The sequence below is a fragment of the Prinia subflava genome, chromosome 16 (genome assembly GCF_021018805.1).
Source record: "Prinia subflava isolate CZ2003 ecotype Zambia chromosome 16, Cam_Psub_1.2, whole genome shotgun sequence".
Classification (NCBI taxonomy): Eukaryota; Metazoa; Chordata; class Aves; order Passeriformes; family Cisticolidae; genus Prinia; species Prinia subflava.
The window spans coordinates 16,369,377-16,396,616 of NC_086262.1; the positions used below are offsets into that span (position 1 = coordinate 16,369,377).

Below are 27,240 nucleotides of genomic sequence, written 5' to 3' on the forward strand. Positions count from 1 at the left end.
TGCTGTTCAATAAAGCAGGAAAATTCTTGTTTTGTGTTCATAAAGTGCCTTCAAGTTTTAGAGCAATTTTGAGGAGAATTGCTCAGAAACACCAAAAACTTAAGAACTGAGCAGATCTCCATCTTTTTTTTTTCCCTTCTCCTAGAGAGATTTGCTGCAGGAAGAGAAATGAAGACAACACAACCCAAAATGTAGCACTGCAATGAGACTCAGCTAATTTAAGGAGCCTGTCTGTGTATTACACATTTGCCCAAGGAACAGCTGGTTCAGTTGTTTTTCTGACTGAAAATCTCCACTCCAAAGCCGAGCTGAACAAATTGGGGATTGCAGAGCTTTCACCTGAGCAGTATTGATTTGGACCCAATATAAATCACACATGTCTGAAATTCAGTAGGAAAACAAAGGGGTCTTACAGCAGAGCAGTTCCTAAGGAGCAAAGATGAGGCAGAAAAGCTGAATTACCTCTTCATCTTTATTAGCTGCTGATTGCAGGGCTGAGCTGGGAAATACGAGGTTTTATAAGGAAAAAACCCTCCCTGTGCTGACATCAGGAGCACGTGGCAGGGCTGGGACACGAGCAAACACACAGTGCTCTGCCCCACTCACCTCCAGACAGCCCAGATTGGGAGGAATTCACACCAAAAAAGCTCAACCCCAACAGGGACTGCTCAGTTCATCCCTGCCAGGGTGCAAGGCTGCTGCTGCCAGCGTGGCTTGCCTGTTTTCCAGAGGGAAATGTGTGGGAACACTCGTGCAAGTCCCTGCCTTGCACCGTGTGCAGGGAACAACAAAGCAGCTACAAAAATTAATGGTGTGGGGGAAAGCCTTGGTGATAAACCACCATATAAACCCCCTCCCGTGCTCCTCCACAGGAAATTTCCATGGGTTATGCAGATTTGAAGTGCCAGAAAGCTCCTGGACAAAGGTGCAGCCTGGCTCCCAAGGCAGGGCTGAGTGCTCTGCTCTCATCCCCACCCTGCCCTTGTCCCTGCAGCTCCTCCAAGAATGGGCTTTGCAGATAATGAACATTCAGCATTTAATCATCCTCAATTCAAATCCACGGAGAAACAGCTCTTCCATTATGGGAACATTATTGGTCTGGCTCCTTTCCACGCTGGAAAACAACTCCCAGAGGCAGCAGGAGATGCCCGGGCTCCAGGAGCAGATCACTGTGGGAAGTGCCACGAGAATACAGGGATTGAAAAGGGGGAATGAGGAGAGCCTGACATCCTTCCCAGCCTCAAGGGTCCCCCCAGCTGCTCCTCCTGCAGTCACAGAATGGAAGGGACCTCTGGAGATCAGCCAGCCCAGGCAGGGTCACCTGGAGCAGGTGACACATCCAGGTGGGTTTGGGACGGCTCCAGAGAGGGAATTCCAAAACCTCCCAGGGCAGTTCTTCCAGGGCTCTGCCACTCTCCACAGAAAGAAGTTTCTCCTCATGCTGTAACACCAAAATAATACTTTTTAAAGAGTGAATCCCAGCTGGAGAACCCAACCAAAGACCCCTCAGGTGCATCCAAGGCACCCTGCCTCAGACTAAGCAGAGCTCAGCCTAACTCGGGGCAGGTTCCTGGCTGAACAGGCTGTCCAGAGAAATTCCAGGTGGCTGCCCCATCCCTGGAACTGTCCAGGGCAAGGTTGGGAAAAGCAAGGAGAGTGAAAAGTGTCCCTGCCCACAACTGGATGAGCTTTAAGGTCCCTTCCAACCCAAATTTTGGGAAAAGCCTGCTGCACATGTGCCCTTTTATACAGCAGAGCACCAGCATCACTTTGTTCATTAGCACTAATTAACTACGCTGAAGGTGAAAGATAATTAACAGAGTCTTCTGTAACAGAGGAATAAGTGAGCCCCTCCTGTTCAGATTTAGCCCCAGCCCCTGGGTGTGCATCCCTTACTGTGCCCCCTGTGCTGGAGAGGGGAGAGCAGAGGGATCCGCACAGGGAACAGGGATGGGACACTCTGGAAAGGGCTGCTCAGGGCCCTGAACCAAACCCCTCAAAATTCCTCTTAAAAATCCCCGCCAAAGCCAGCAGCAGCAGGGGAAAGCCTGTCAGAGGAGCTGGAAGAAGGGACTCACACCAGAAAGCTCCAAACTTCCCAGCAGTGCAACCTCCACAAAGGTCCTAATCCTTCCCTAAAACAGCTTTACCAGAGCTCAGATTCCCCCAGTCTGTGCAGTTTTCTATCCCTGGCTTTGACAAATAAAGCAATTATGCATTAATGCTCAGTACTTGTCGTGTTAACAGCACCATATGTACTGCCACTTCCACATCCCTGTAAAACTTGGATCTGACTCTGCATGGAAGGAACAGCTTCCAAGAGATATTCCATCAGGGTTCAAAGATGACAAGTCATTTTACTAATGAAGCATTCATCTACTACTCTGCTTTGCATGTCATGAAAATAGATGCCTGTCTAGACAGGCTTTGTGGATAAAAAATTAAAAATAAAATGGTTGGTAAAAGAGTTTCTCTGTGTACCCTCTTCATTTCCATTTGCTGTTCTGCATGATCCAGCTTCTTCAAGGGGCTGGAGGGTTTTGGAGGAGAAAAGGAAAGCAGAATATCATCATCACCTGCACTGCATCCCTCCCAGCACAGCTCCCCTGGCAGTGTTTCAGTGCCCAGGTCACCTGCTCAGGCTGAGGATGAACCCACATTTACAGAAGTTCTCACTGCTGTGGTTACCATTGATTTTTTTACTCTGCTGTTCCTGTAAATGCAGAGTGAACCTCTGGCACTGAGCACCCCAAACCCCAGACCTGCCAGGGCTCCAATGGAAAACCAAATGGGAGCTCACATTGTCCACCTGACAGATTTCCTGTTCATGGCCAACCACAAACACAGATTTTGTCCCTGAAGTCTCCAAAGTGCCAAAGGAATTCCTTGGACACTCCAGGGATGGGCACTCCAAACCTCTCTGGGCAGTGCCAAGGCCTGAGCTCCCTTTCCATGGGGAAATTCCTGCTGCTGTCCACCCTGAGCCTCCCCTGGCCCTTTCCCCTCCTCCTGATCCCTCCCTACCCCAGCCTCATTCCAGGGAATTGCAGAGAGGGAGGAGGCACAGTCTGACCACGACTCCTTGGGATGTTCAGTCTGTGACCACAGAGCTGCTCCAGCTCCTGTGCACCACAGGCAGGGAGCTCCAAACCATCCCCTGCCCACCTGTGCCTGCTCAAAATGACATTTCAGAGGGTTTAGTCTGAGCTCCAAGTGGATCTGGAAGGAAATTTGGGCTGATACAGCACTTGTCAAAGCTCCAGGTAAAGCAGCAGCAGCGAGAACCCCTCAGACTGAACACCAAACTTGCCCTGGGTTTGGAGAAAATTATAATAATTTTTTTACTCTTATTTAAATTCCTGAAGCCAAACCAGCAGATGATGCCAAATGTTTTGGCCACAAACAACGGGAGGTGATGGAGGAGGAGCAGGATGAGCCAGAAGCAGGTGAGACACCCAAGAGCTGGCTGTGATGGAGTGTGGAGCAGTTTCCCAGCTGCCTGCAAGGAGAACAAGAGGTGGAAAACTCCTCAAACTACACAAATGTGTGAAACAGGGCACAGAATGACCCTAAGGTCCTGCTGCCCCCTGTGCTGACATCCCCAGACCTGCCCAATTATTAAGAACACCTCGGAGGTTTCATTGCTACTGTGCAGTTTCAGGGAGTCAAAACACACATGGAAACACAGGAGTTCATTTTGCTGCAGGTTTTCTTTGCAATAACCCTGCAGGTCACTCATCTGCACTCTCACTCTCCAAGGATCACCAGTAAAATCGTGCCAGGCTCCAGGGAGGGCAGGACCCCACACGAGTGCCCACATCTGAAATGAACCCCCAGCACAAGGCTGAGGGCGTGGAGGGGACTGAAGGAGGTCACAGCAGACCTGAGGCAGCAGCCCTGCTTTGTTGGCTCCTCACCTGCACAGTGCTGCTCCTTCTGAGCCCCCCATTTACAATAAAAAAGGATTGATTAATCAAAGGATTGATTAAGCATAAAGATGGAAGATTGGATGTTGGTGCTGCCTCGTGCCCTGAATGTGCACGGAGCAGAGGCTGCACAGATGTGAGACCCAGGAAGGTTAAAAATCCAAAGCCTTGCTGGAGCTGTGACCTCCCATTAAAAAACCTTCCTTGGTCACTCAGGAGTTATTAAAAACACCTCGGAGGTTTCATTGTTCCTGTGCAGTTTCAGGGAGTCAAAACACGCATGGAAACACAGGAGTTAATTTTGCTGCAGGTTTTCTTTGCAATAAAGCTGCAAACCAAACACTGCTTGCTCTGGGCTGGGCTCAGACGTGGCTCAGCAGAAAAATGAAAGCTTTTTTTCTCAGTAATAACTTTCTCAGAGATAACTGTCAGCAGAAAGCAGCTCCCAGCTCTAGGTGCAAGAAGATGCTTCAAAATTCGGATTTTTCCAGAGGTCAGGCTGTCTGTAACACACCCAGTGAATGAATGGAAGTTATCAGGCTGAGTATTCATTGAAGGAGGTTGTGGAATATTTCAAAATACTGAAAACACCTCCTGAGTGCTGCCCATGTTGTCTGTGACACCTCAGGAGGATTTCCTCAGCATTACCTGCCCTGAAAAGGTTAAAGGGAGAGGCTTGCTGGGCCTCAGACACTTCTGGCCATAACAACAGCTTTGCCTTGGTTTTGGAGAAAATTACTATTTATTTTCTACTCTTATTTAAATTCCTGAAGCCAAACCAGCAGAAGATGTCAAATGTTTTGGCCACAATCAACGGGAGGTGATGCAGGAGGAGCGGGATGAGCCAAAGCAGGTGAGACCCCAAGGGTCCCCAATTTACCAATCCGGGGACACCAACCCCTCCAGGAACACCAAATTTACTGCAAAACACAAATCCAGAACCAGCACAGCCACCCCTGCAGGTCAGCAGGGAAGGCTCAGGGGGCTCCAGCTGGAATCCTCAGGGGATTGAGGAAATTTTAAACTTCATTTCCCACCTACACTCGGAGCACTTCATATTTCTTTTTCTCATTTCCCAAGCAGACAGCGAGGCAGATGAAGCTGATACTCGGCTCCTGCGCTGTGAGCAGCCAATAATGGAGTAAATGTCCACTCCTGGGGCATGTTTAATAAAGCAGACACCATGTCCTGACCACCATCAGATACCACAGGATTATAATTCACCCAACCAGACACACGCCTGTCTCAACAGCAGCTTCCTACAGAGGGATTTGAGATGCTCTTTTGTCATAAATCTGGGTTTATTTTGAGCATCTCATGGTCAGCTTGGGTTTGTTGCTTTGGTTTGTTTTGTTGTTTTGTTTTTTTTTTTTCCTTAAAGGAATTAGCTGCAGTTTTTCTGGTCACACATTAATGGTTAAAAATACCCCTAAAACAGCATTTCTGGAAAGTGTTCATCCTCCCCACACCAGAAAAGACAAACTGAAACCAAAGACAGGAAACAGAGAGGCAAGAGCTACAGGGGAAGAGAATTGAGATGAGTCCAAGGAATTGTGTTGACAAAGCTCCTCAAAATACCTTTCAAAACACAAGAGCAGAAGTTAAAGGTATTTAAGGAAAACAACTGTAGGACGGAGCCATAAGTGGGGTTTTTATTTGCAGGGTTGAGAGTTGCTAACCTGCACTTAGATATATAAATATTCCAGCCAGCCATAATTGCTTCACATCTGAGGATTTGATTCGTTTTCCTTCCACTTGAAGAAAACCCTGGGAATTCAGCATCCCTCAGAAAGGATGTTGTGATCTATTTTAAAAATATTAATCACAGCAGAAATGATGGAAAGCAGCATCCTCACTGGAGGAGGCTGTTGAGGAAAGTGATGCTTTTTCAAGGTTAGGAGGAATTTGGAGAGACAACAACAAAGCACATCCTCTGCTAGAACCATGGCCATTCCCAAGGGGAATAAACCATTTTTTTCAGGTGTGATGGACACAGAAAAGGCCAAGAATCACCAAAGGAAGAGAGGGCAGAGGAGGAGGAGCTGCCACTGAGCAGGCTGTGGGGTAATCCCACACCCAGGCAGGGAGCACAGCCCGGAGGGAGGATCCCTCACTGACCTGGAGACTCCTATGGAAAAGCAATTCCTGTGCCTGGCACTGAGAGAGGAACCTTTGGGAGATTCCTCCTCAGCAGGAGACACTTGGTGAGGAGCCAGGGCTGCTCCGGGGGTTTGGGATGAGCTGAGCTCCCACACTCTGGGAAATGGATTTGGGATGAGCTGGGCTCCCACACTCTGGGAAATGGATTTGGGATGAGCTGAGCTGCCACACTCTGGGAAATGGATTTGGGATGAGCTGGGCTCCCACACTCTGGGAAATGGATTTGGGCTGAGCTGGGCTCCCACACTCTGGGAAATGGATTTGGGATGAGCTGAGCTGCCACACTCTGGGAAATGGATTTGGGCTGAGCTGGGCTCCCACACTCTGGGAAATGGATTTGGGATGAGCTGGGCTGCCCTGGGAAATGGATTTGGGCTGAGCTGGGCTCCCACACTCTGGGAAATGGATTTGGGATGAGCTGGGCTGCTCTGGGAAATGGATTTGGGATGAGCTGGGCTGCCCTGGGAAATGGATTTTGGGATGAGTTGGGCTCCCACACTCTGGGAAATGGATTTGGGATGAGCTGGGCTCCCACACTCTGGGAAATGGATTTGGGATGAGCTGGGCTGCTCTGGGAAATGGATTTGGGATGAGCTGGGCTCCCACACTCTGGGAAATGGATTTGGGATGAGCTGGGCTCCCACACTCTGGGAAATGGATTTGGGATGAGCTGGGCTGCTCTGGGAAATGGATTTGGGATGAGCTGGGCTCCCACACTCTGGGAAATGGATTTGGGATGAGCTGGGCTCCCACACTCTGGGAAATGGATTTGGGATGAGCTGAGCTCCCACACTCTGGGAAATGGATTTGGGATGAGCTGGGCTCCCACACTCTGGGAAATGGATTTGGGATGAGTTGGGCTGCCACACTCTGGGAAATGGATTTTGGGATGAGCTGCAGTCCCCTGCTCTGGGAAATGGATTTGGGATGAGCTGGGCTCCCCCAGTGCCTGTCAGGAGCAGGAGCACAGGCAGCAGGGCCACTGCTGGCCCCATTTCTGTCCCACTTGTCCCTGCCTGGCAGAGCCAGGTGTGACCAGGCTGGAACACCCAGGGCACCCAAGACTGAGGTGCCAAGCACCAAAACTGGGATGCATCTCCCAGCCCCTCCCCAGAGCAGCCCTGGGTGCTGGGAGGGATTAGAGCAGCCCTTTTGTGAAATACTCAGTGAATTCACTCCCCATTTCAGCCCAGCTCAGCCTGAGGAGGGGACCTGACGTCAAAACCCCTCAAAAATAGACAAGGATGTGCAGAAGAAAAAGCAAAATAAAAGCACTCTCCTAATGCACACACGGCCCCAGTGCCAGCAGCAGATTGTCTGCTTCCTCACAAGACTGCAGCAATTTTGGGCTTTAATCCCTGCCTTTTGGGTGGTTTTTTTTAACTGAAGTAAAAACAAACCAGAAAAAGCTCCCCTCAAACTAATAACTGCTGTCTCCTGAGCAGGGTTTAGTCAAAAATACCCCCAAAGCAACAAAGCAGGAGGCTCGGCTGTAAATTTTATGGTATTCACTGCAGGTTTTAGAGTTTCCTTAACTTTCATGGCCTGCATTTTCCTCTGCTGATCATATTGACAGACAGGCTTTGATAGTCAGACCTCCCAAAGCTTTCATAACTCTGCTGGAATCTAAAATTAGACAGCCACAGTCACCAAAATATCATTTAGTCCCCTTTTAAAGGGGCATTAGAGAAACCTGAGCGAGGGTTTGGTATCCTCACAGAAAAACACATTGTCCAACAAAGTTCTACATGTGTGTAGAGAATGTAATCCATCAAAAATGTGATTTTTGATGATAATTAAAAAGCCTCTTCAGACAAGCAAGCAATTCCTACATTCTTCATTGATTCCCAGCAATGGATACAGCAATTTTCAGGGACAAGAGGAAGAAAAACCACAAGGACCTTGTGGCTTTGAGGGCAGCAGTTCACAGGGGATTCAATTTAAATGCTAAAGATGCCCCAGCAAAATTCACTGTACAGACTCAGTCCATCACAAATTCATCAATACCACAGGTAAGTCCAATACTGCCAGCACACAAAAAGCACTGCAAAATGACAGAGTTCCACTTCTGGGGCTGTTTAATTTACAGGAGCCATCCATGGAATGGCCAGTGTTAAAAACCTCCTGTATTTTATAGCATTTTGTGGCAGATAGTTCTGAATTACTGTGCAAATTTCAATACCAATGCTTGGCTTGCTGGGCTGTGAGCACGCACTGACAGCTCAGCTTTCCATCAACATAAAATCAAATAAATGGACTCAATAAATGGAGATTTTCATCAACATAAATAAAAAGGGAGTTTTCAACATAGCAAAGGAAAACCTTTTCCAGTGAGTGCAAGTGATGAGTGATAAAAACACCCACAGCCCAAAGCTGGTGGTGGAGTGCCCATCCCTGGGGATGCCCTGGGCTGTGTGTTCCTCCTGGGAATCACAGAGGCAGCTCCAGAGAGGGAATTCTGCTTGGAATTCTGCTTTTTGAGGCAATACTGGCCTTACCTGATGAATCTGTGACTGGGGGATCTGGAGGTGGCACTCACTGCTCTGCTGACAAGGTGGGACTGGCCACAAGCTGGGCTCAGTCCTGGAAATCTTTTCCAACCTAATTAATTCTGGGATTGGGTGTGACTTCATTAGCAGAGCTGTGCTGGAATTAGGAATTTGTGGGAAACACTTTGTGCCTTCCCCACACTGCTGCTCTTGGCTTTGAGGGGTTTTCTTGATGTTATTTAGGACTTATTTTATGCTTTTCTAATTTATGTTTCACCCAAAGGAGAAGAAAATGCTCTGTTCAGAGCGGGAATATTTCAGTGGTGGCCTTGATTTCTCCCCAGTATTCCAGGGAAATATTCCCACCCTCACTTTGGGGAATCTCAGCCAATGAAGAGCCAGAGCTGGAGCCACAGGAGCTGGGTTTGAAGGCCCAGAAAAGCTGAAAATTCAGCAGGGAGAACCTTTTATCACTCAAACAGCACAAAAAGAGCTAAAGCCCAACACCCTGAGAACTCTGCAGCAGGTGAAGTGTCCACCCTGGAATTTATTGCCTTCAAAAGGGTTAAAACCACCCCCGAGCCAAAGCTGATGGTGGAGTGGCTTTAAGGCTAAAGGTAACCTGGATTTTATTACCTGTTAAAGGTAACCTGCATTTTATTACAGCCTCCCCCTGGACAAACTGAGTTTTTCTGCCATCTCCAATTTATATTTTAGCAACAAAGCAAAACAATGCAAGGGCTGCAAATATGCAACCCCTGAGATATCAACCCCAAATATCCTGGGAACTCTGCAGCACATGCAGTGCCCATCCTGGAATTTAAAAACTCCACTTAACCCCAGCCAGATTGCAATTAATATTAATGACTTGCAGGCCGAGTTCACCTCGGCATTAACATTATTATAAAATACTACACACTCCAAGATTTCCTGTTTGATAGCTGAGAAGTATGGAAAACTCTTCCTCATTAAATTTCAATTGACTCATTAATAAAATATAGAGGATGTGCTACTTTAAGACAGGAGGAGGGGAAAAAAAAAGTATAAATTGGTGATAACGTTATTTCTATTTTTAAATCCATCCCACAGAGTCACCCAAGATAGATGAGAAGTGCTAAGCCCATCCCACCAGCTTATTTATTTATTTAATACTTCTTACACGCTATTTTTAACAACAGAAGCCAGCAAAAGACATCCATTAGAAAAATTACACTGGTGAGAGTCCTCCTCACACCAGACAAGTGACAGATCTGCCTGAAAGCAGCCTCAGAAGAGATTTTTTTTTTTTCTTTCCCTCCCTTTCCTGTAGGATTCTGGAATAAAAAAGCAAATTTTATTTTTGCAGCATCAGCTAAGCCCCAGTCTATATGTGCAGAATCTGTATCTGTCAGTCCTTACTCCCTCTCCTCACTCCTCCAGTTCCTGCAAGGTTTCATTTTCCCAGGAATCCACGGCTGGAACACAGGGACACAAAAATGTGGATGCAAGGCTTGGGTTGGGGTTTTTCTTTTTAAGCCTCTTGTCGTGCACACAGCAAATAAATGAAAGGGAACCCCACAGCCCCCGTGGCATTGCAGCATTGTGCAGAAGGAAAAATGAGTGAACAGTCTTGTTTCTGTAGACTTAAAGGAATTTATGCAATAAATGATGGGTTTTGTTGGGAAAATATTCAGATTCCCACCAAGAATACAGAACATGAGTGCCACATCCAGGAATTCCTGGGACACTCCAGGGATGGGCACTCCAAACCTCCCTGGGCAGTGCCAAGGCCTGAGCTCCCTTTCCATGGGGAAATTCCTGCTGCTGTCCACCCTGAGCCTCCCCTGGCCCAGCCTGGGGCTTCCTTTCCATCCCAACCTTTCTACAGAAGGCAGAGCCTGGTAAGATACGTGGGAAATGCATTTGTGGAGGATTCTGAAAGCTCACAGGGTTTTGTGCATCTCTGTGCAAACCCTGAGATGACTGAGAAAGGCCATGGGATAGGACAGACACTGCTGAGAGAGAAATTGAACTAAAAACAAGCTTCAAATTATGATCTTGCAAATAAACCAGATATTTTTGAGAAATACAACTATAAAAGATGTATTGTAGCAAGACCCAAGTGGGGTATTTTAATAAATGATTGGTTTAGAAGCATTAGCAGCATGGTGTGGCAAAAGCTGATAGTCCAAAAAACGCTTATCAAGGGTTGGAATTAGGAAATAGTTTGGATCTGATTGTGATGGTGTGAATTGTAACACCTGCACCATCTCACCCTTCTCAAGAGACTGAAAATGGAATAAAATCTTTAAAATCCCTCTCAGGAGCCCCATGGCTGGGTCAGAAAAGGGGTTTTTCCGACAAGGTAAAGAGCTTCAGACAAAAAAAAAAAAGGGATAAAAGATGAATTTCAGAAGTGCCAGTGGTTCCCTGCCACACTCTGGGCCCCCAGAGTGGAAAAACAAATGTAAGAGTTCACATCCTTTTATTTCCCCAAATCTGGGAGCCTTGAAACTGCACACTGCACATCCTGTGTTTCCCTGAGACACACAGGGGACTCCCCCTGTGACCCCCCAGCCAGGCTGAGCCTCCAGGCAGGATTAAACCGCTTTAACTTTGGATTTCTTAACCCCCTCCCTCGCAGCCCAAGCTGCTGTGCCACTCCCAACGTGCCCAACACCTTCTCTGCACGATTTGATGGCACAAATTGAATGTTTTCCCCTGAAGTGCTGCTCATCTGTGCTCGTGGACATTTCAGCTGAATGCACCACCCAGTGCTGCCAAAACAGCTCATTAATGGGGGCTCATCAAATCCATTCTAGAAATAATATCCCTCTTGCTGCTCCTGGTTCCAGATTTTCATTTGTTAGGATAATGATATTATTCTAATCATTACAATAATTTTAATATTATTATCATAATTTATTATTCTATAACAATTATTATAATACAATAATTTCATTGCAATATTATTTTATTATTTTATAATATTTTATAACAATAATTATAAAGATAATTTCTGCCAGGCTTTTGTATGGTCAAAACCAGACTCAGACCCTCACAGAGAGGAATTTTCCCACATTAAAGACAATTTTTGAGGGCTGCAGCCTGATGTGAGGAAGGCACTGCAGTGAAAGGTAACCTGTATTTTATTCCACTTTCCCCATATATAAATTGAGTTTTCCTGGCATTGACAATTTCTATTTCAGTAACTAAAAACAATGTAGCAACTCCCTCAGGTCTGCAAAAATGCAATTTCTGAGTTATTAATTATTTCCATTTATCTGAATGGTGACTTAAAATGATCAGGAACTTCCTGCCTGCCCCCTCTCACTGTATTTTTAGTAGGAATATAGGGCAGAGATTAATTTCAGAGTTGTGGGGTGAGGGAAATATAGCTTGGAAAAAAAACCTTATTCAGCAGGATTCAGAATAACAAAACAAAGGGGAAAGCACCCAAAATTAGACCTTGCAGTTTATCTTACACAGGATCTGACAGCAGACTGCCAGCCCCAAATTTTGGGGGATTTTTCTTCAGACTCTTCAGATGAGAAAGTTTTAAAAAGCTCAACAGTTCAAATGCCAAAGAAACCCATAAAATCAGGAGGGAGAAATTATTTGCTTCCTTACAAAGAGAAGCTGGAAAAGAAATTCTGAAAATGGTGCCTTGGAGCACCCGGGTGTTCAAGAGATCACAGCAAGTCCCAAGTGCAGCCTGTAAAGATCAGACCCCACCTGAGCATTCCCATGGACCAAACCACCAAAAAAAGCAGATTTTCTTGCTCCCTCTGCACATCACCACCATTCCTCCTAGAAACTCCCAACAGGAGCACACCCACACTGCAACACAGCCACCTTAAACCATTCCACCACTGCTTTTTTGGGGTAGAAAATCACAATTTCCACCCTTAGGCGCGGGCGAGCTGCACGTACCGTGGGGCAGGGTGATGTTTGCCCCGTCGATGATGGCCTGTGCCAGCTCGTGGTCGTTGCTCTCGAAGGCGTGGGCGGCAGCTTTGAGGGCATCCCAAATCTCCTTCCTGCCCTCGAAGGCCGGGGCTGTGTCCCAGAACTCGTCCCTCTTGCTGCGGAGCTGCCCGTCCGTCATGGGGTAATCGCTCTTCCATTTGGGCTTCTCCTTCTTCAGGGGCTGGTTCCGACCCAGAGCCACTGCGGGGGGAAAATAAAAAGGGGATTAATCAAAAGAACACCACGGGATTCCCTTTGGGTTGCTCTGGCTGGGATTTACAGGGCTGAATTTGGAGCCCTCGTCCTTTTTGTTCTCCAAGCGATGCCGTGAGAGGGGCGTCATTCAAATATGGTTCAGGCTTTCATTTATTGAGGTTTTGCCATTTCATTTATATATGGTTTTGCCAGTCTTGGATGGTCAAAACCAGACTCAGGAGTTTCCCAAGAGCTCAAACCTCCGTGGAGCTGAGCAGAAGGAAGGTGATGTAGATGTGAGCCCTGCAATTGTCATTTGCGACTTTTAATTAGCGTCTGACTTTCTGTACTAATCCATCCTCCTGCTTGCTGATTTCCCTTGAAATCCAGGAATCCTTCAAGGTTTAAAGAGCGTTTTCCTCCTTCTCAATAAACACAAAGCCATTTGTTTCCCTTTAACTACAGCCATTTCTGTGTAATAGCCACTTTGAGGTTATCACACAGGTATAAAAGTTGACAGATTAAAACTCCCTGCTCGCCTCCCAGTCAGTGCCTGGTGCTGCAGCAAGAGATTCCGAGCTCACAGAGGTTTTAGGGAGACCAAATCCCCACAGGAGGTTCAGCCACACACCCTCATTCAATCTGACCCCACAGCACCAAGGAATGCCTGGATACCTCAGGATGACAGACACCCAAGTGGCAGCCATGGAAAGGAGGGGTTGGAAAAGGATTCCTGCTAGTGAGGTGACACTGGCAGCTGTGCAGAGGAATGAGCTTTCCTTGGATTAAAAAATGTGGGAGAATGGTTTGGGCTAGAAGGGACCTTAAAGCTCATCCTGTTCCACCCCTGCCATGGCAGGGACACCTCCCACTGCCCCGGGGTGCTCCAAGCCCCATCCAGCCTGGCCTTGGGCACTGCCAGGGATGGGGCCACACGGCCAAATTTCTTCCTAATATCCAATCTGAACCAATTCCCTGTCAGTTTGAAGCCATTCCCTGTGTCCTGTCACTCCATCCCTTGGAAATTCTCTCTCTCCATCTTTTCCTTTCTCTCCATCTGCAGCTCCTTCAGGCCCTGCGAGGCCACACTGAGCTCACCCCAAAGCTTCTCCTCTCTGGGCTGAACCATCCCAGCTCTCCCAGCCTTTCCTCCCTCCATCCCTCCAGTCCTGGTGGCCTCCTCTGGAGGATGCATTTGCACAGAAACAAAGTCAGCTCCTAATTAAAAGCAGAAATGCCAATTGCACGGCCCACGTCCACCGACCCCAGCTGTTCCCCCGCGCAGAACCCAACCACCACAAACTTCTGAGCCTTTCAAGTGACCACAAACATTTATTGCTTTTTGTTTCCAGGGGATTGCTTCCACGGGATTTGCTTTCCAAGGGGGTGCTGAGCATTGAGCAGACTGCAGAGCAGCAAACCCCGTGTCTACCAAACACCCAAATTTCCTGGCAGGGCCCAGCCTCTCCCAGTCCAGGGCTCAGCTGAGCACAACCAGCCTGCAAGATGATGCTGGGGCAGCCTCAAACAATGGGGTTACACATTAAACCCTGCACATTCTAAAATTCTACAAACATTTTGTGGGAAAACACTCCAGCAAGGAATTGTTTCCCTATTAAGGCTTAGCAGGCAGAGCGTGACATTCGCAGCCAGACAGAAGAGGACACTGCAAGAAATTTGGGTCAGTGGGTGTCTTTTTTTCCATTCCACTTTAGCTCACATCTGTCTGCACGTCCACGCAGTGGATGCTGATTTCTCCCACAGGGGCTCTGCCTGTCCCCAAACATCAATTATGGAGGCAGGTTAAAGGCACTTCCCAGCCCTGCTGCAAACCCAGCAGCCCTCTCCTGTCCCTGCTCCCCTCTGTGCCCCACACAGCCCCCAGATTTACTGCTCCTCACCCCAGCACATCCTCACAGCCTCCCTGGAGATCCCATCCTTCCCACCCAGACAGCAGTGATGAGAAACACGGTGATAAATTCACTTTTTTTCCCAGTTGGAAGGAAGGGCGGTGGAAGAAAGTGACTCTCCAAACGGCTCAAAAGCCAAATCCACTCTAACAAGCCATCCATCCCTGTACTAAGCCTTTAAACACAACTTGGCTCCAGCACAAGCCAGTATTTGAAAAGATCTTTGGCGTGTTTATCATTTATTAGAAGTGCTTCAAGGATCCCCAAAAAGCTTTCTGCCTTCCCTGAAGAAATATTCATTATTTAGCTCTGCGGATAGATGGGGCAGAAAGGATGTGAGAAACTCTGGCCATGTGAAAAAAATAATGTGTAAAGAGGCCCAAATATTTCTCTTTCCAGCCCATGTTTTAGTCACTAAAGCAAAACATGCGATTTTCTACAACCAAACTTTTGGACCACATCAAAGGACTTCCCCTCTTCTGTTAACAAGGCTGATAAAGAAACAAACATCACCATTCTGAACCACTTAGAAGTATTTACAGTGTCAGTTTTCTGCTCCTCACTTTGGAAGGAAATTAGAGCTCCAAAGAAAAGGTTTTCATTTAAGACCACGCACATCAGAGGCACCACCAGCTCGCACCATCCAGAAGAGAGAGCAGCATCCACATTAATTTTTCATCTTACATCACTTCAACATGAGTAAGAAATTATTAATACCCTGCTCGAAAGCAGGAATTGTTTTCTAAATGCCAAGAAGGCACGTTCTCTCTGAAGCAGTTCTCAGTCACCATCTCAGCAGAGGCCAGTGGTTGATCTTTTTGGCAAGGGATTTATTTAGAGGGGAATATGGAAATCAGCACTGGTCTGCTTTTCAAGAAGTGAAATATCAGCATGACATTCCAAAATAAGTTAGGCTGTTCTTGTTCCAACAGCTCAGGTGTGCAGGTGGGGCTGTGCACCCCAAAGAGGGCAAGAAATGCACAGAACCGAGGGGGGAAAAGCCCTCCAAGGCCATCGAGTCCAATCCCCATCCCCACCTCATCCCAGGGCACTGAGTGCCACAGCCTGGAATTCCCTGGACACTGCAGGGATGGGGATCCCAACCTCCCTGGCAGCCCCTGCCAACGTCTGGTGATGGATCAGAGACTGAACACAAACTCTTGGGGTTCTTTTCCCCCCCTAATGATTCTGTTTAATGCCTCCAAGTGCCCCAGACCAGTGGCACACGAGCCATGGGCTGTTCCTGTAGGATCCAGCAGCATCACCCATTTCCCTTCACAGGCAGAGATCCCTGGGATCCTCGAGGCAGCTACTCCTGTCTGCCCCACTGAACTCCTGGCAGACTACAAAGTCTCATTTTCAAAAGGAAAAACGTATTTCTGCAATCCTCGCTGACTGTTTTATAACCTGAATTGTAAATTTATTTCCCCTTCCCCGCAGCTTCCCATCAAAGCAATGAATCTGTAAGGTTATCTCCGCTCCTTTTGAGGCAGCTTATGCAGATAGACCCAGATATTTAAATCAGTTTCTTAACAGGATGTCAAGCAATGTCTCTGTGGAAGTTCTTTGGAACAGCTGCTGTGTTTGTTGTGTCGCTGTCACTGTGGGTATCACTGTGGGTATCACTGGTGTCTCTTCTGAGGGGCACCAGATGAGCAGGAGCAGCTGCCACCACAAGATTCCTGTATTAAAAGCCAATACCCAGCTCCACAATCCGTAATTCCTGATTTATAACCCCCTGAATTACAGCGTTCCATCATCAAATGGGGAATATTCCAGCCTCAGAGGGTTTTGTGTCAAACCAAACGTGGCACAGCGCAGAATCTCTGCTGCAGCTGTGACCTGCACCTTCCTCCTCCTCCCCAGGTAACCCTGCATGAGACCCACACCTGGAGCAGCCCAGCTCAAATCTGAATTATTTCTGGAGACACCTCTGCTGCCATCAGCCTCACGTGAGTTTTCCCTCCCACCCCGTTCCTCTGAACATCTCTCACCTCTTTCTAAAAATAAAATTAGGACCGAATTTGGCTGTTCCATCCCTGCAAGTGCTCCTCAGTGAATCTCTCCCTTTCCCTTGGAAACACAAGCATATGTTGCTTGCAGCATTAGTCTTTTACAGCTTTTGTAAAAAGTGGGGGAAACTGGCCCAGGCTGGTGCTGGAGAAGTTTCCAGGCCCACAGAACCCACCCAGGGCACCCAGAACCCACCCAAAGGAACCACCTGGGCTGGACCTGCTCCACTTGAGGCTGTAAATCCTCATGGATCCATCAGCAGCTGCATCCTGGGGCTGCAGGAACAGGGCCTGGCTGTGCTTCCCAATCCCTGCAGGTTTGTGGGAGGATAGACACACACCCAGGCAGCGCCAGGGAGGAACAGACCAGCACATACAGGCAAATATTGCAAGATCCAAACTGGGAAATGTTGTAATGGGAGAATCTGGCAAGATCTGATAATATTTTATTTGTTTTTTTTTTTTCCTTTGTCTTGATTAAGAAAATATCCAAGAGATGAAGCCAACTGCTGAAGTGGTGAGAGATAAAAAAGTGAGGAGTGACCTGTGAGGAAAAGAGCAGGAATGCCCAAGAGAAGAAAATCACCACAAATCCCTCTGAATGGGAATGACACGCTCAGGAAAAGATGGATGGAAAAGATGGGATTGGAGGGGTGTCCACAGAAAAGGGACGGGAATGATGAACTGTGCAGGGAACAGCACAGACCCAGAGCTGCAGAGCCCAGGGGGGAGAGCAGCCAGCTCTGGTTTGAGGCTGCAAACACTCCCAGCTCCAGCAGAGAAGGGATGTCCAGCTGCAGAAACCTCAGGAACGACCTGCAGCCAGCCAGGAGAAGCTCAGGAAATGTTTTACAAACTGTACCAATGATCAAAACTATTTTCATTACCAGACTGCTTCCCCCTGTTGAGGCTCAGCTGCTAACAGAGTATTTTTCTGTCCTAAATGAAATGCAAATAATGGTTTACTACCCAGAAAGTTTCTTTTAGTAATAGTCCCAAGGGCTTCCCTCCCCACAATCACTGAGCACTTCTCTGCTTAATCAAATGAGGCCCATTTGAAATCCATTTTGCTCCAATTTCCTCATAAGGTACCTTGTAATTTGGCATCAATATCACACAGTTCATCCTAAACATTTTCTTTGCGCTGCTCTCTGGTGTAATCCTGAATTACAGCAGTGCTTGGAAGAGCCAGCACAAAGGAGAAGTGCAAAAACCCAGGGAAAACAGGGAGGGAGAAAGGGAGAATTCATCACATTTATGCAGCAGACAATTTGAATTACATTAAGCAACACAGGCTTACACAATTTAAGTTACATTAAATGGCACAGGCGTACCCAACAACAGGGAAATGGCAGAATTTTATCTGTTTATCGCTAATTTTCAGCAATTTTCTTCTCAAGGTGGTTACATTTTTCCAAGGCAAGAAGGGGATTTTGGAACTGAAGTGGCACTGGACAGTGGCAAAGAATTAAACGTGAAATATTAGGACAATCAGGCTTTCCTAACAAGGAAATCAATTAACATTTCTAGGGAGCCTGTGTGAACTCCCCAAATAAAAACAGATAAACAGAAAGATAATGCTTGAAACTAACTCAAATTTTATGGGTTTTTTATGAGGGTAAAATGAACACTGCTTCCCCGGTAGAAATTCAAGTTATATCTTGAAATAGCTGTGTACTAAAACACCAGGCTGCAGACTCCAAGCAATATTATAAAAATGTAGGCAAAGGTATTAATTTGGAGCCAAGTAACAAACTGTGAAGCTTTTCAGAGCAGCAAACCCAGCAGAGACACAAGAAATAAACCCCCAGACAACCCCTGAGCAATTTCCCCTTTCTCCAACCTGAAAGGAGGTGAAGAAAGGAAGAAAATAAACAACAAAAAAATCAGATGGAGAGGGGAAGAGCAGCAGCACTTAAAGGGAGGCTGGAGATAAATGATGGATGTGGTGCCCCTGGGGACAAGGGGGACAATCAATCACCGGTGCCACCCCAGTGCTCCAAGCCTGGCACACAGTGCTGGGCAGGGAATCCTTCCCTGCTCCCCCTCAGTTCTTACCCAACACCAAAAATCGCTCAGAAGAGGCTGCAAGGAGTAAAATGTGATTTCCTCTGGTAATTCCAGGCAGCTCTGGACGAGAACTCCATGCACAACTCATCCCTGCCTCTGCCACCCATGGAACCTTCTCCGGGTCCATCCAGAGGCTTCTCAGCATGGGAGATAAAACATGAGAGCACGAGGGTGCAGGAATGAGCTGGACAAAGACAAAACCTGGCTCTAATTACCAGCTATTCCACTGTATTTTCCATTTCTCCCATCGTTTTCAGCAGGAACTGAGAAGAAACCAGGACATTTCGGGCAGCTCACCACTCATCACCCCTCGAAGGAGCCAGCGATGTTGCAGCAAGAAATAAAAGCTTCAGCTTTTGAAATCTGCTCCCTTTGTGGCATTCCAGATCCAGGACCCCACCTCACCCAGCACAGGCAGGATCTGCTCAGCCCTGGGACATCCTGAACACACAGAACTCAAACAGCTCAGTGCATTCTGTCTGATGTGAGGGCACATTCCCAGCTGCCAAGGGGGGAGTTTAGATGGGATATTAGGAATAAATCCCTCCCTGGGAGGGTGGGCAGGCCCTGGCACAGGTGCCCAGAGCAGCTGTGGCTGCCCCTGGATCCCTGGCAGTGCCCAAGGCCAGGCTGGACAGGGCTTGGAGCAGCCTGGGACAGTGGGAGGTGTCCCTGCCCTGAACAAGACAATTTTTAAGGTCCCTTCCAACCCAAATCATTCTCTTTTTCTACAATTATTACTTCCAAAAGCTCTGTAGGTACTCCTGAGTCCTGCCTGCCCACCCAGCCTCCTGCTGGCAGCACGGGCAGAGGATTCTCCATCATCTTGATTAAGCTCAGGATCCAACAGCTCCTGTGGACAGAGACAAACGCCTCGGGGAGGGAACACCTTTGTGGAGTCACCACATCCTCAGTGCCTCGGTGGGCACGGCTGGAAGGAGCCCTGGCAGGCAGGGCACAGGCCAGGGGATGCCCATCTGTCTCTGTTATTCCCAGCACAGAGCCCCAAATTCAGCCTGCCCGGGCAGCAGGAGCTGTAAAATCCACTCAGGGTCAGCCCCAGCCTCCCGGGGAAGGACATTATCAACACAATTACCTGTCAGCACTGTTTACCAGGCAAGCTGAAGCGCTGCTATCTGTGGCAGATGGATGTTTTCAGCTGGATGCAGCACAGGAGAAAGATTTACCCATCCCCAACTCGCCGTGTGCCAGCACCAGGACCTCCAGCCTGCCCCTCTGCAGCCTTCTTTAAAAGCTACGACAGGAACCATTAAGGGAGCTGTCAGCAGCATGAAAAACACTCAGTCTGCATGGAACACAGCCTTGCTGCAGCTCCTGCAGCGGGGCTGAAGCTGCAGCTCAGTTGCAGCTGCGGGCTGGGCACCAGTGCAGCCCCACAGCAGGCACAGCTGTGGGAATGCAGCGGGAAGCTGCACAGAGCTCATCTGCAAGGAAAAAACCCCCACCGCAGCGCTTTCTGCATCTCAGCATGAGCAAGAATGCAACTCAGCAGCTTCACTTTGAAAGCTCTAAAAGCCTTTCTGTGTCTGGCTGCCCGTTGGGTTTGCAGGGGGACTTTAGACACTCAGATAAGAGTGCAAAGGGTGAATTCCTGGCTGGACAGCCTGTGCTGGGCACTGCCCGCTGCTCCAGCCTCACCTGCAGCACGGATTTCACAGAGGGAACAGCCAGGTCCAGCTGCAAACTGCAGGCTCACCAATCCCCTTCCTCCTGGAGAATGTTATCCCTCTGACCCCTGCACAGCAAGCTGCACCAACTGCTAAAAATGGGATTTAAAGTTCACTGGGGGCTGACTTCAGGTTGGAAAAGCCCTCCAAGATCCCCAAGTCCAAGCTGTGCCCAGCCCAGAGCCCTGAGTGCCACCTCCAGCCCTTCCTGGGACACTCCAGGGAAAGGCAGCAGCACCAGAACTCCCCCAGTCCCAGGTGCTCCCCCACAGCCGGGTTCTGTGTGCTTTGAGCAGGGCCAGAGCGGGGTTTGGCTGGGCAGGGTTTAAAACAAAGCCTGGCTTTTCTGCTGGCCTCTGTCACACAGCCACACGAGGCCACCACGAATCCTGAGCTGGGGAGGTGACACAGATGGAGGTGTCTGCTGGACATCTGGGCTGTGTTCAACACACCACCAGTGTTCCAACACTGGCTAAATTGTCAGAGAAAAAAAAAAAATATATATATATATATAATCAAAGGCAGCTTTATCTTTCACCCTGCCAGGATGACAAAAAAATATTCGGCTGATGATTTTCTTCAAAGCCTGCTGAGGTGTGATGGTGCTGAAAGGCAGCCAGGACACCCTGCTCAGCCCTGAGGGTGTTTAAACGTGGGGCTGAACCTTCTGGATGATGCCACCAGGGAATTCCTTTCATTACAAGCAAATCCAGACTTCATAAAGTCATTGGATGGTTTGGGTTTGAAGGGATCTTAAAACTCCTGCAGTCCTTTGCCTTGGGCAAGGACATTCTCCACTATCCCAGGTTGCTCCAAGCCAAACTTTGGATATTTTCAGGGATGGGGCAGCCACAGCTTCCCTGGGAAATCCATCCCAGGGCCTCCCTGCCCTGACAGAGAAGAATTCCTTCCCAATATCCCATCTAAACCTGCTCTCTGTCAGTGTGAACCCATTCCCCTCTCTCCAGGCTCTTGCAGAATTCCCTCTCCATCTTTCCCAGGTTCTTCCTCAGGTCCAGCTGCTCAGGAGTGTTCAGAGCCCACCCTCATTTGGCTGTGCTGCATTAAACCCTTCAGCAAACCCTGCAAGCTGGGAAATTCAAGGTATAATGCTCAGGACAGATGGCCAACTCCATGTTCCCAAGGATTTTTTGGCTGAACACGCCACGCTTGCCATGTCACTGCTGCCAGCACAGCAGTCACAAATTCCAGGAGGGAACGACGAAAAAAAAAAATCCTTCAAGTTGGTGGCTGTTTTTACAATGACCAGTGATTAAATTAGCTTAGTTAAAGGATCTAACACCATGTCTTGAATTTATTCCAGTGTCACAGTTATTGGCAGGGATAAAGTTTCACATGAGCCAATTAACTAAATGCACTATTACTGTATCTCAGCTGCTTAAGCTCATCAGTTAATTAAGAGCTCAGTGTAAGCTGAAAATAGGAATCTTACCTGACACACATCCCAAACATACATTACCTTAATGATTTAATTTTACACTTCCATATTACGTTCCTCAGGTGCCTGAGGAAAACTGAAAGGTGATTGCCTGGTTTAAAGAAAAGTGAAAGTGAAAGTCACATAAACATTTACAGGTTTCATCCAAGAAATTGGATTTCTCAGAATCATACTTGCTGCTTTGTCCAGCTCTATTTTATGGGGTAGTTTTTCATAGTAAAGTTAATATTTCACATTCAATTTTGAATTGAAAATAAATAAAGAAAAATAAAGAAATAAAAAAGTGAAAGTGAAAGTCACAAAAACATTTACAGATTTCATCTAAGAAATTGGATGTCTCAGAATCATACTTACTGCTTTATTCAGCTCTGTTTTACGGGTTATTTTTTCATAGTAAAGTTAATATTTCACATTCAATTTTGAAACTCAACTCCTCTCTGTTCTCCTGGACAGTCACTCCCCAGGAAACTCCAGCACCTGTGCTGGATAAAGCTCAAACGCTGGAATTCAGTGTGGAACACATGGCCGAACTCTTGGCCATGAGGAATTCCTGCCCTGCAAGTACTCTTTTTGTTAAGAAATCCACATTTATCCCCGAGTTAGAGAGAAGCAATAACAGATAAGGACGTCAGTGGATTGCTCAGATAATTAGAAAGTCATCTAAGCTAAAATGAGAAACATGCAAGCCTTTGTTGTAACTTGCATAAATACCTGGATGTCTTGTACAACCAGGGAGAAAAAAACCCAAACCAACCCAGACCTGTGAATGAAAGCAGCCTTAAAACTCCATCCTTTCAAGGCCTTTTTATCTCCCTGTGGATGTACTTGGGCAAAAAATAGCCCTGTTAGAGCCTCAAGGATTATTGATGTAACCAGAGAAGGGTTTGGGCTGCAAGGGACCTTGAGGGACATCCAGTGCCACCCCCTGCCATCAGCAAGGACACTGCCACTGCCCCAGGTGGCTCCAAATCCACCCAGCCTGGCCTTGGACACTCCAGGGATCCAGGGACAGCCACAGCTTCCCTGGGCACCCTGTGAATCCAACCCCAAGAATTTAAATCCCCAAAATCAGGAATTCAACTCCTCACAGCAAGCTCTGCTGCAGCCCGTGCAGGACCTTGAAGGGAGCACAGCAAACTGCCCTCTTCATTTAAATTGCCGAAATGGAGCCAGATTAAAGCAGGCAGAGCCTTTCCACCTTTAGCAAATTAATCTGATCTCTTTCTGAAGTCCCTGAGCACAGCAGGCTTTAGCTCTATTAATGGCCTGAGCGATGCTTGCTCGGTGCTTCCAAGGGCCACAGCAGCCCTTAAGTAACTTTTTTCAAAGGCAGGATCACAGAATTTGATTGAAAACGCTTTTAATTCCCCACAGCTCAGGGCAGGCAGCACAGTGGCGATGCTGGCAGGGCTCTCAGTTGTTACACACCCAGCAAGAGCTGAAGCAGGGCTTGGCCGTGGGCTGTGCTGGTTTTTTTCTAAAAAAGGTCCTCACTATAATGCTCAAGGAGCTCATTCCTCCTGTGGGACCCACTGCACAGCAAGGGCAGAGCTCTTTGGCAGGACAGATGCACTTTTCCTGCTTTTTTTCCCATTACTTAAGACATAATTGATGTAATAACAGATTAAAAAAGCGTGTGAAGGTGCTGGGCTTTAAAGGGTCTGCAGGAAAAGTTCTGAATTCAGCAGAACTCTCCAATGTTAGAGCCTCTTCTCACCCCTGCTTCCCCTTTCTATTTTCCCTTCCAAGGGAAAATAGTTTCAGATTGAAGGATGAGAAGTTTGACTGGCAATGAGAAAAATGCATTATTAAAAAGATATTCTCATTTCAGCCATCTGAAAACAGGAGCCCACCTCCCCCAGGGTCTCTCAGGGCAGGTGTGATTATTTGGTTTAGGTAAAGAACTCCTGAAAGCGTTGGGGAAATCAAACCCCAACATCCAAACCTGCTGATTGAACTGCAGCAGTTAAAAGGATTCCTAAGAATGGCTGGATGCAAGTCCATGGCAAATTCACTAATTACTGTGCTCTAATGAGCAAACCATGCCCAGGAAGTGCTGATTCCACAGCTCTGAACAAAGGCATCTCAAAGCCCAGAGCTGCAGAACTGGGGCCACTTTCAGACCTGTGCAAAAGCTGAGGATGAGCAGGAGAAAAATGCATTAAAAAATGTTCCCATCTGAGCAGCATCCACACAGCTCCCCCTTCACAGGGGCCCATTATTAGCATCAAAACTGCCTTTAACACACAATAAACTCTGAAATATCTTGCTAGAAAAATGTTCTGTGAGAAAAAGGGCTCCTAATTTATCAACCTCCAACAGAAACCAGCAAAAGTTGGAAAAACACAAAGAAAAGAAACGGGTGCGGATCCCTCAACCTGAACTGCACGGCAAGAGTCCCTCAGCTGGAAAAAAACCCCTGATGAATTTAAAATAATGAAATGAGACATGTGAAAGAAGGAAGGGTGAAGGCAGGGAGCAGGGAGAAATGCACTTCATCAATGGGAGACGAATTCAGCCTGGAAATTTGGCAGGCAGAGCAATCAGATAGCGACAGAACCCTTGAGCAGGCAAACCTGGAAAGAGTTTCGAGACGAGATTAGATCAGTTGGTGGAATTTCTAAGACAGAACATTCTGCTTGACACAGCACTGGAGCAGAGAGAGAGAAGCCTTTGCCATCTTGGACTTTGCAGAACTTTGCTGGAAGCTGAATTTTCATTGTTTAATGAAGTGGATTTTGAACAGGCTCGGTGGTCAGACCAGCATCCCTCTGCACAGAGCTGCCAAGAGGTGTTAAAGCAGGACACTGGCAGCAACCAAAATGCTTCCTCCCCCACCCCTAAATATCTACAATATTTTCCTAACTAATGAGAGCTCCATGCAAATGATTAACTCTTGGTAATAAGTTTCCCAGCACAAGATAAAATGCTAATGTGGTTCCTTCCCCAGTCCTGCAGCACTCCGATCATCAGGAGCAACATGACCAGAGTCAGAAAGGATTGCAGTTGCATTCCTCGGATAAAACACCTTCTTTGGGATGGATAAAACAGAAAAAAATCATTTCATAAAGGAACCTGTTGATTTCCCAAAGCAATGTTGTGAAGAAGTTGTGGTAAGCAGCAATTTAAGTGAGTTTAACTTAAGAATTCTTGAGGGAATTTGCTCCCTGAGAACTGATCGTGACTGATGCTGGGATGGATAAAGGCTGGGATGGAGAAGTGTCTGCAGCTCACCCATTCCTGTCATGGTAAAATAAAAAAGAGAAATTTGGGTTCCTCTTTAAGTGGGTGACTGCGTTTTCCCCACTGCTGAGCACCAACACTCCAAAACCCAGCAGATTATTTCAATTTTCAAGCTAAAATTTCAATTTTCAAGCTGCCAGAGCGATAATTTAATCAAAAGCCACGACTTCTGCTCCTCAATTTAAACCTAATTCCTACAACACCAATATTTAGGAGAATTAGAAAGGGCACAAAACTTCCCAGGGAGACAGAGCACACACAGCCCTTGAGATTCACCTCTAACAACTGCTGAGAAGAACCTGCTATATTTTCCAAAGGTTTGTGTTATTGAGGAGCATAAAAACCCCAAATACAGTCCAAGTGTTTTCAGATAAATTTTTTTAAATTTTTTTTTTCAGAAAATAATCTGTCTACCCTCGATTAGAAAGCCTCTATTAGGAGGCAGAGCTCAAGAACTAAAAGTTTATTTACAACGAAAGGATTTTTATTCTGGTCCTGCCTTGTAACTCCAAACCACAACAGCCACGCTCGCTTGTTCTGACAATGCTGCTGCTCCTTTTTTATTCCCAGCTGCCAGACTAAAATCTTGTATTCCCTGTTCTATTTTGCAGGAGTTTCAGATAAAGCCAAGCCCGTGCCTGGAGTATTTCTGGAGTTATTTTAGTGCTGTATTTTCAGGAGAGCCCTGGATACACACAAGGAATGTGATTTGTTGGGACGCACGAAGGCAGCAAAAAATGGGATTTTGCTGGGGCCATCCAATCTGTGACTGACTGGAAGTGTGTGACTTCAGTCAAGCAATAATCATGTGGTTTTCTGTTGAAATTCGAGCTTTTTTTGGCACCAGAACTACTTTTAGATCTGGATAAACACACAATGGGGATCTATGGATGTGAAAAACACACAAAAGAGTGAGAACTCATCTCAAATGAGCATTTGAACCTGTCTCAGGATAATATCCAATATTGATCAGCACTTCCCAGAAGGTATTTTTGTTCTAAAAGCACTCATATTTATAGCAAACCATGTGCTTCTCACGAACTTATGTGGGCACAGAGCAAAAAAAAAAATAAAATCACAAAAAAGAAAAATCAGTCTGCTACGCGTTCCACCGAGCCAAGCCATCACCATGCAACTCCCAGTGAGATGGAACTGTTCAGAAAAATAAAGCTGAAATAGCTCTGTGACAGCTTTCCTCTCCTTCAGCTCTCCTGAAGAAGAAACTGGGATTTTTTTACATGTTTTGAGAGCAGTTCTGGTCATTTGGGGCACTGGGAGGATGGAAATGCTCAGGGAAGGGGAGACATTGGCTGGTAAATGTGGGATGCTGCTCCTGGGGAGCTGAACGTGTTTGACTCTGCTGTCACCAAATCTGTCCCCTTGGGAATGTTTGCAGCCTCTGGAGAACCACGGGGCTTTCCAAGCTCTGCTTCCCAAAATCCCTCCCTGAGTGCTCCTTCCCCAGCCCCCTCACCTGGGGAGTGCCACAGAGCTGGGAGCAGCCACAGCCAGCCTAGGGAGGGATGGGATTTGTGCCTGCACTAAAAAAAGGATTTAAAACACATTTTTATGTTCAAAGATTTGAGTGTCCCATCCCCACTTGGGTCACGTCCCCTTGGAGGGACAGGGATGGCTCAGGAGCGTTGGAAAGGCAAATATCCTGAATTAAGGACACTTTTGTGACATCCCCAGCCTCTGTGTGCACCTGAGGTGGGGAAAAGCACAGCCAGACCCACTCTGAAGGCACAAATCCAGCACACAGGCAGTGCTTGGGGACAGCTTTTCCAGGAAACACACTGTGCAGCTGAAAAAATAAAGCAATTTTTCCTTCAATTCTGCATCTTCCCTTAATTTTTTTCTTAAATTGTCCTTGCTGATGCTCTGCTGCAGGCTCAGGTGCTCCCACAGCAGCGTGGGGTAAAAAAAAAACCACAATTGGCAGAGGGGAGCAAATGGCATTTGGCAGGTGCAGGTACCCTCTGCTATTTTGTAGGTGCTCTTCTTACAAAGAGTCTGTATTTACCCACACAGGCAGGAAATCACAGGAGATGAGAGCTCTGTGGCAGGGAAATAAAGCAACAAAGTAAATGCCACGGAGAGATTCTTCTGCTGAATCCACAGTGCCCTTCATCACAGCATG

At 47.2% G+C, this 27,240-nt stretch overlaps 1 protein-coding gene across 2 annotated transcripts in view; it reads right to left on the reverse strand.

The window, feature by feature from the left end:
* Nucleotides 1-27,240, reverse strand: part of UBTD2 (ubiquitin domain containing 2) — a 39,862-nt gene that overhangs the window by 4,969 nt on the left and 7,653 nt on the right. For both annotated transcript variants that reach the window (XM_063413434.1, XM_063413435.1), the window contains exon 2: nucleotides 12,488-12,724. In XM_063413434.1, the coding sequence (XP_063269504.1) occupies nucleotides 12,488-12,724 (237 nt within the window). The remainder of the gene's footprint in view (nucleotides 1-12,487; nucleotides 12,725-27,240) is intronic.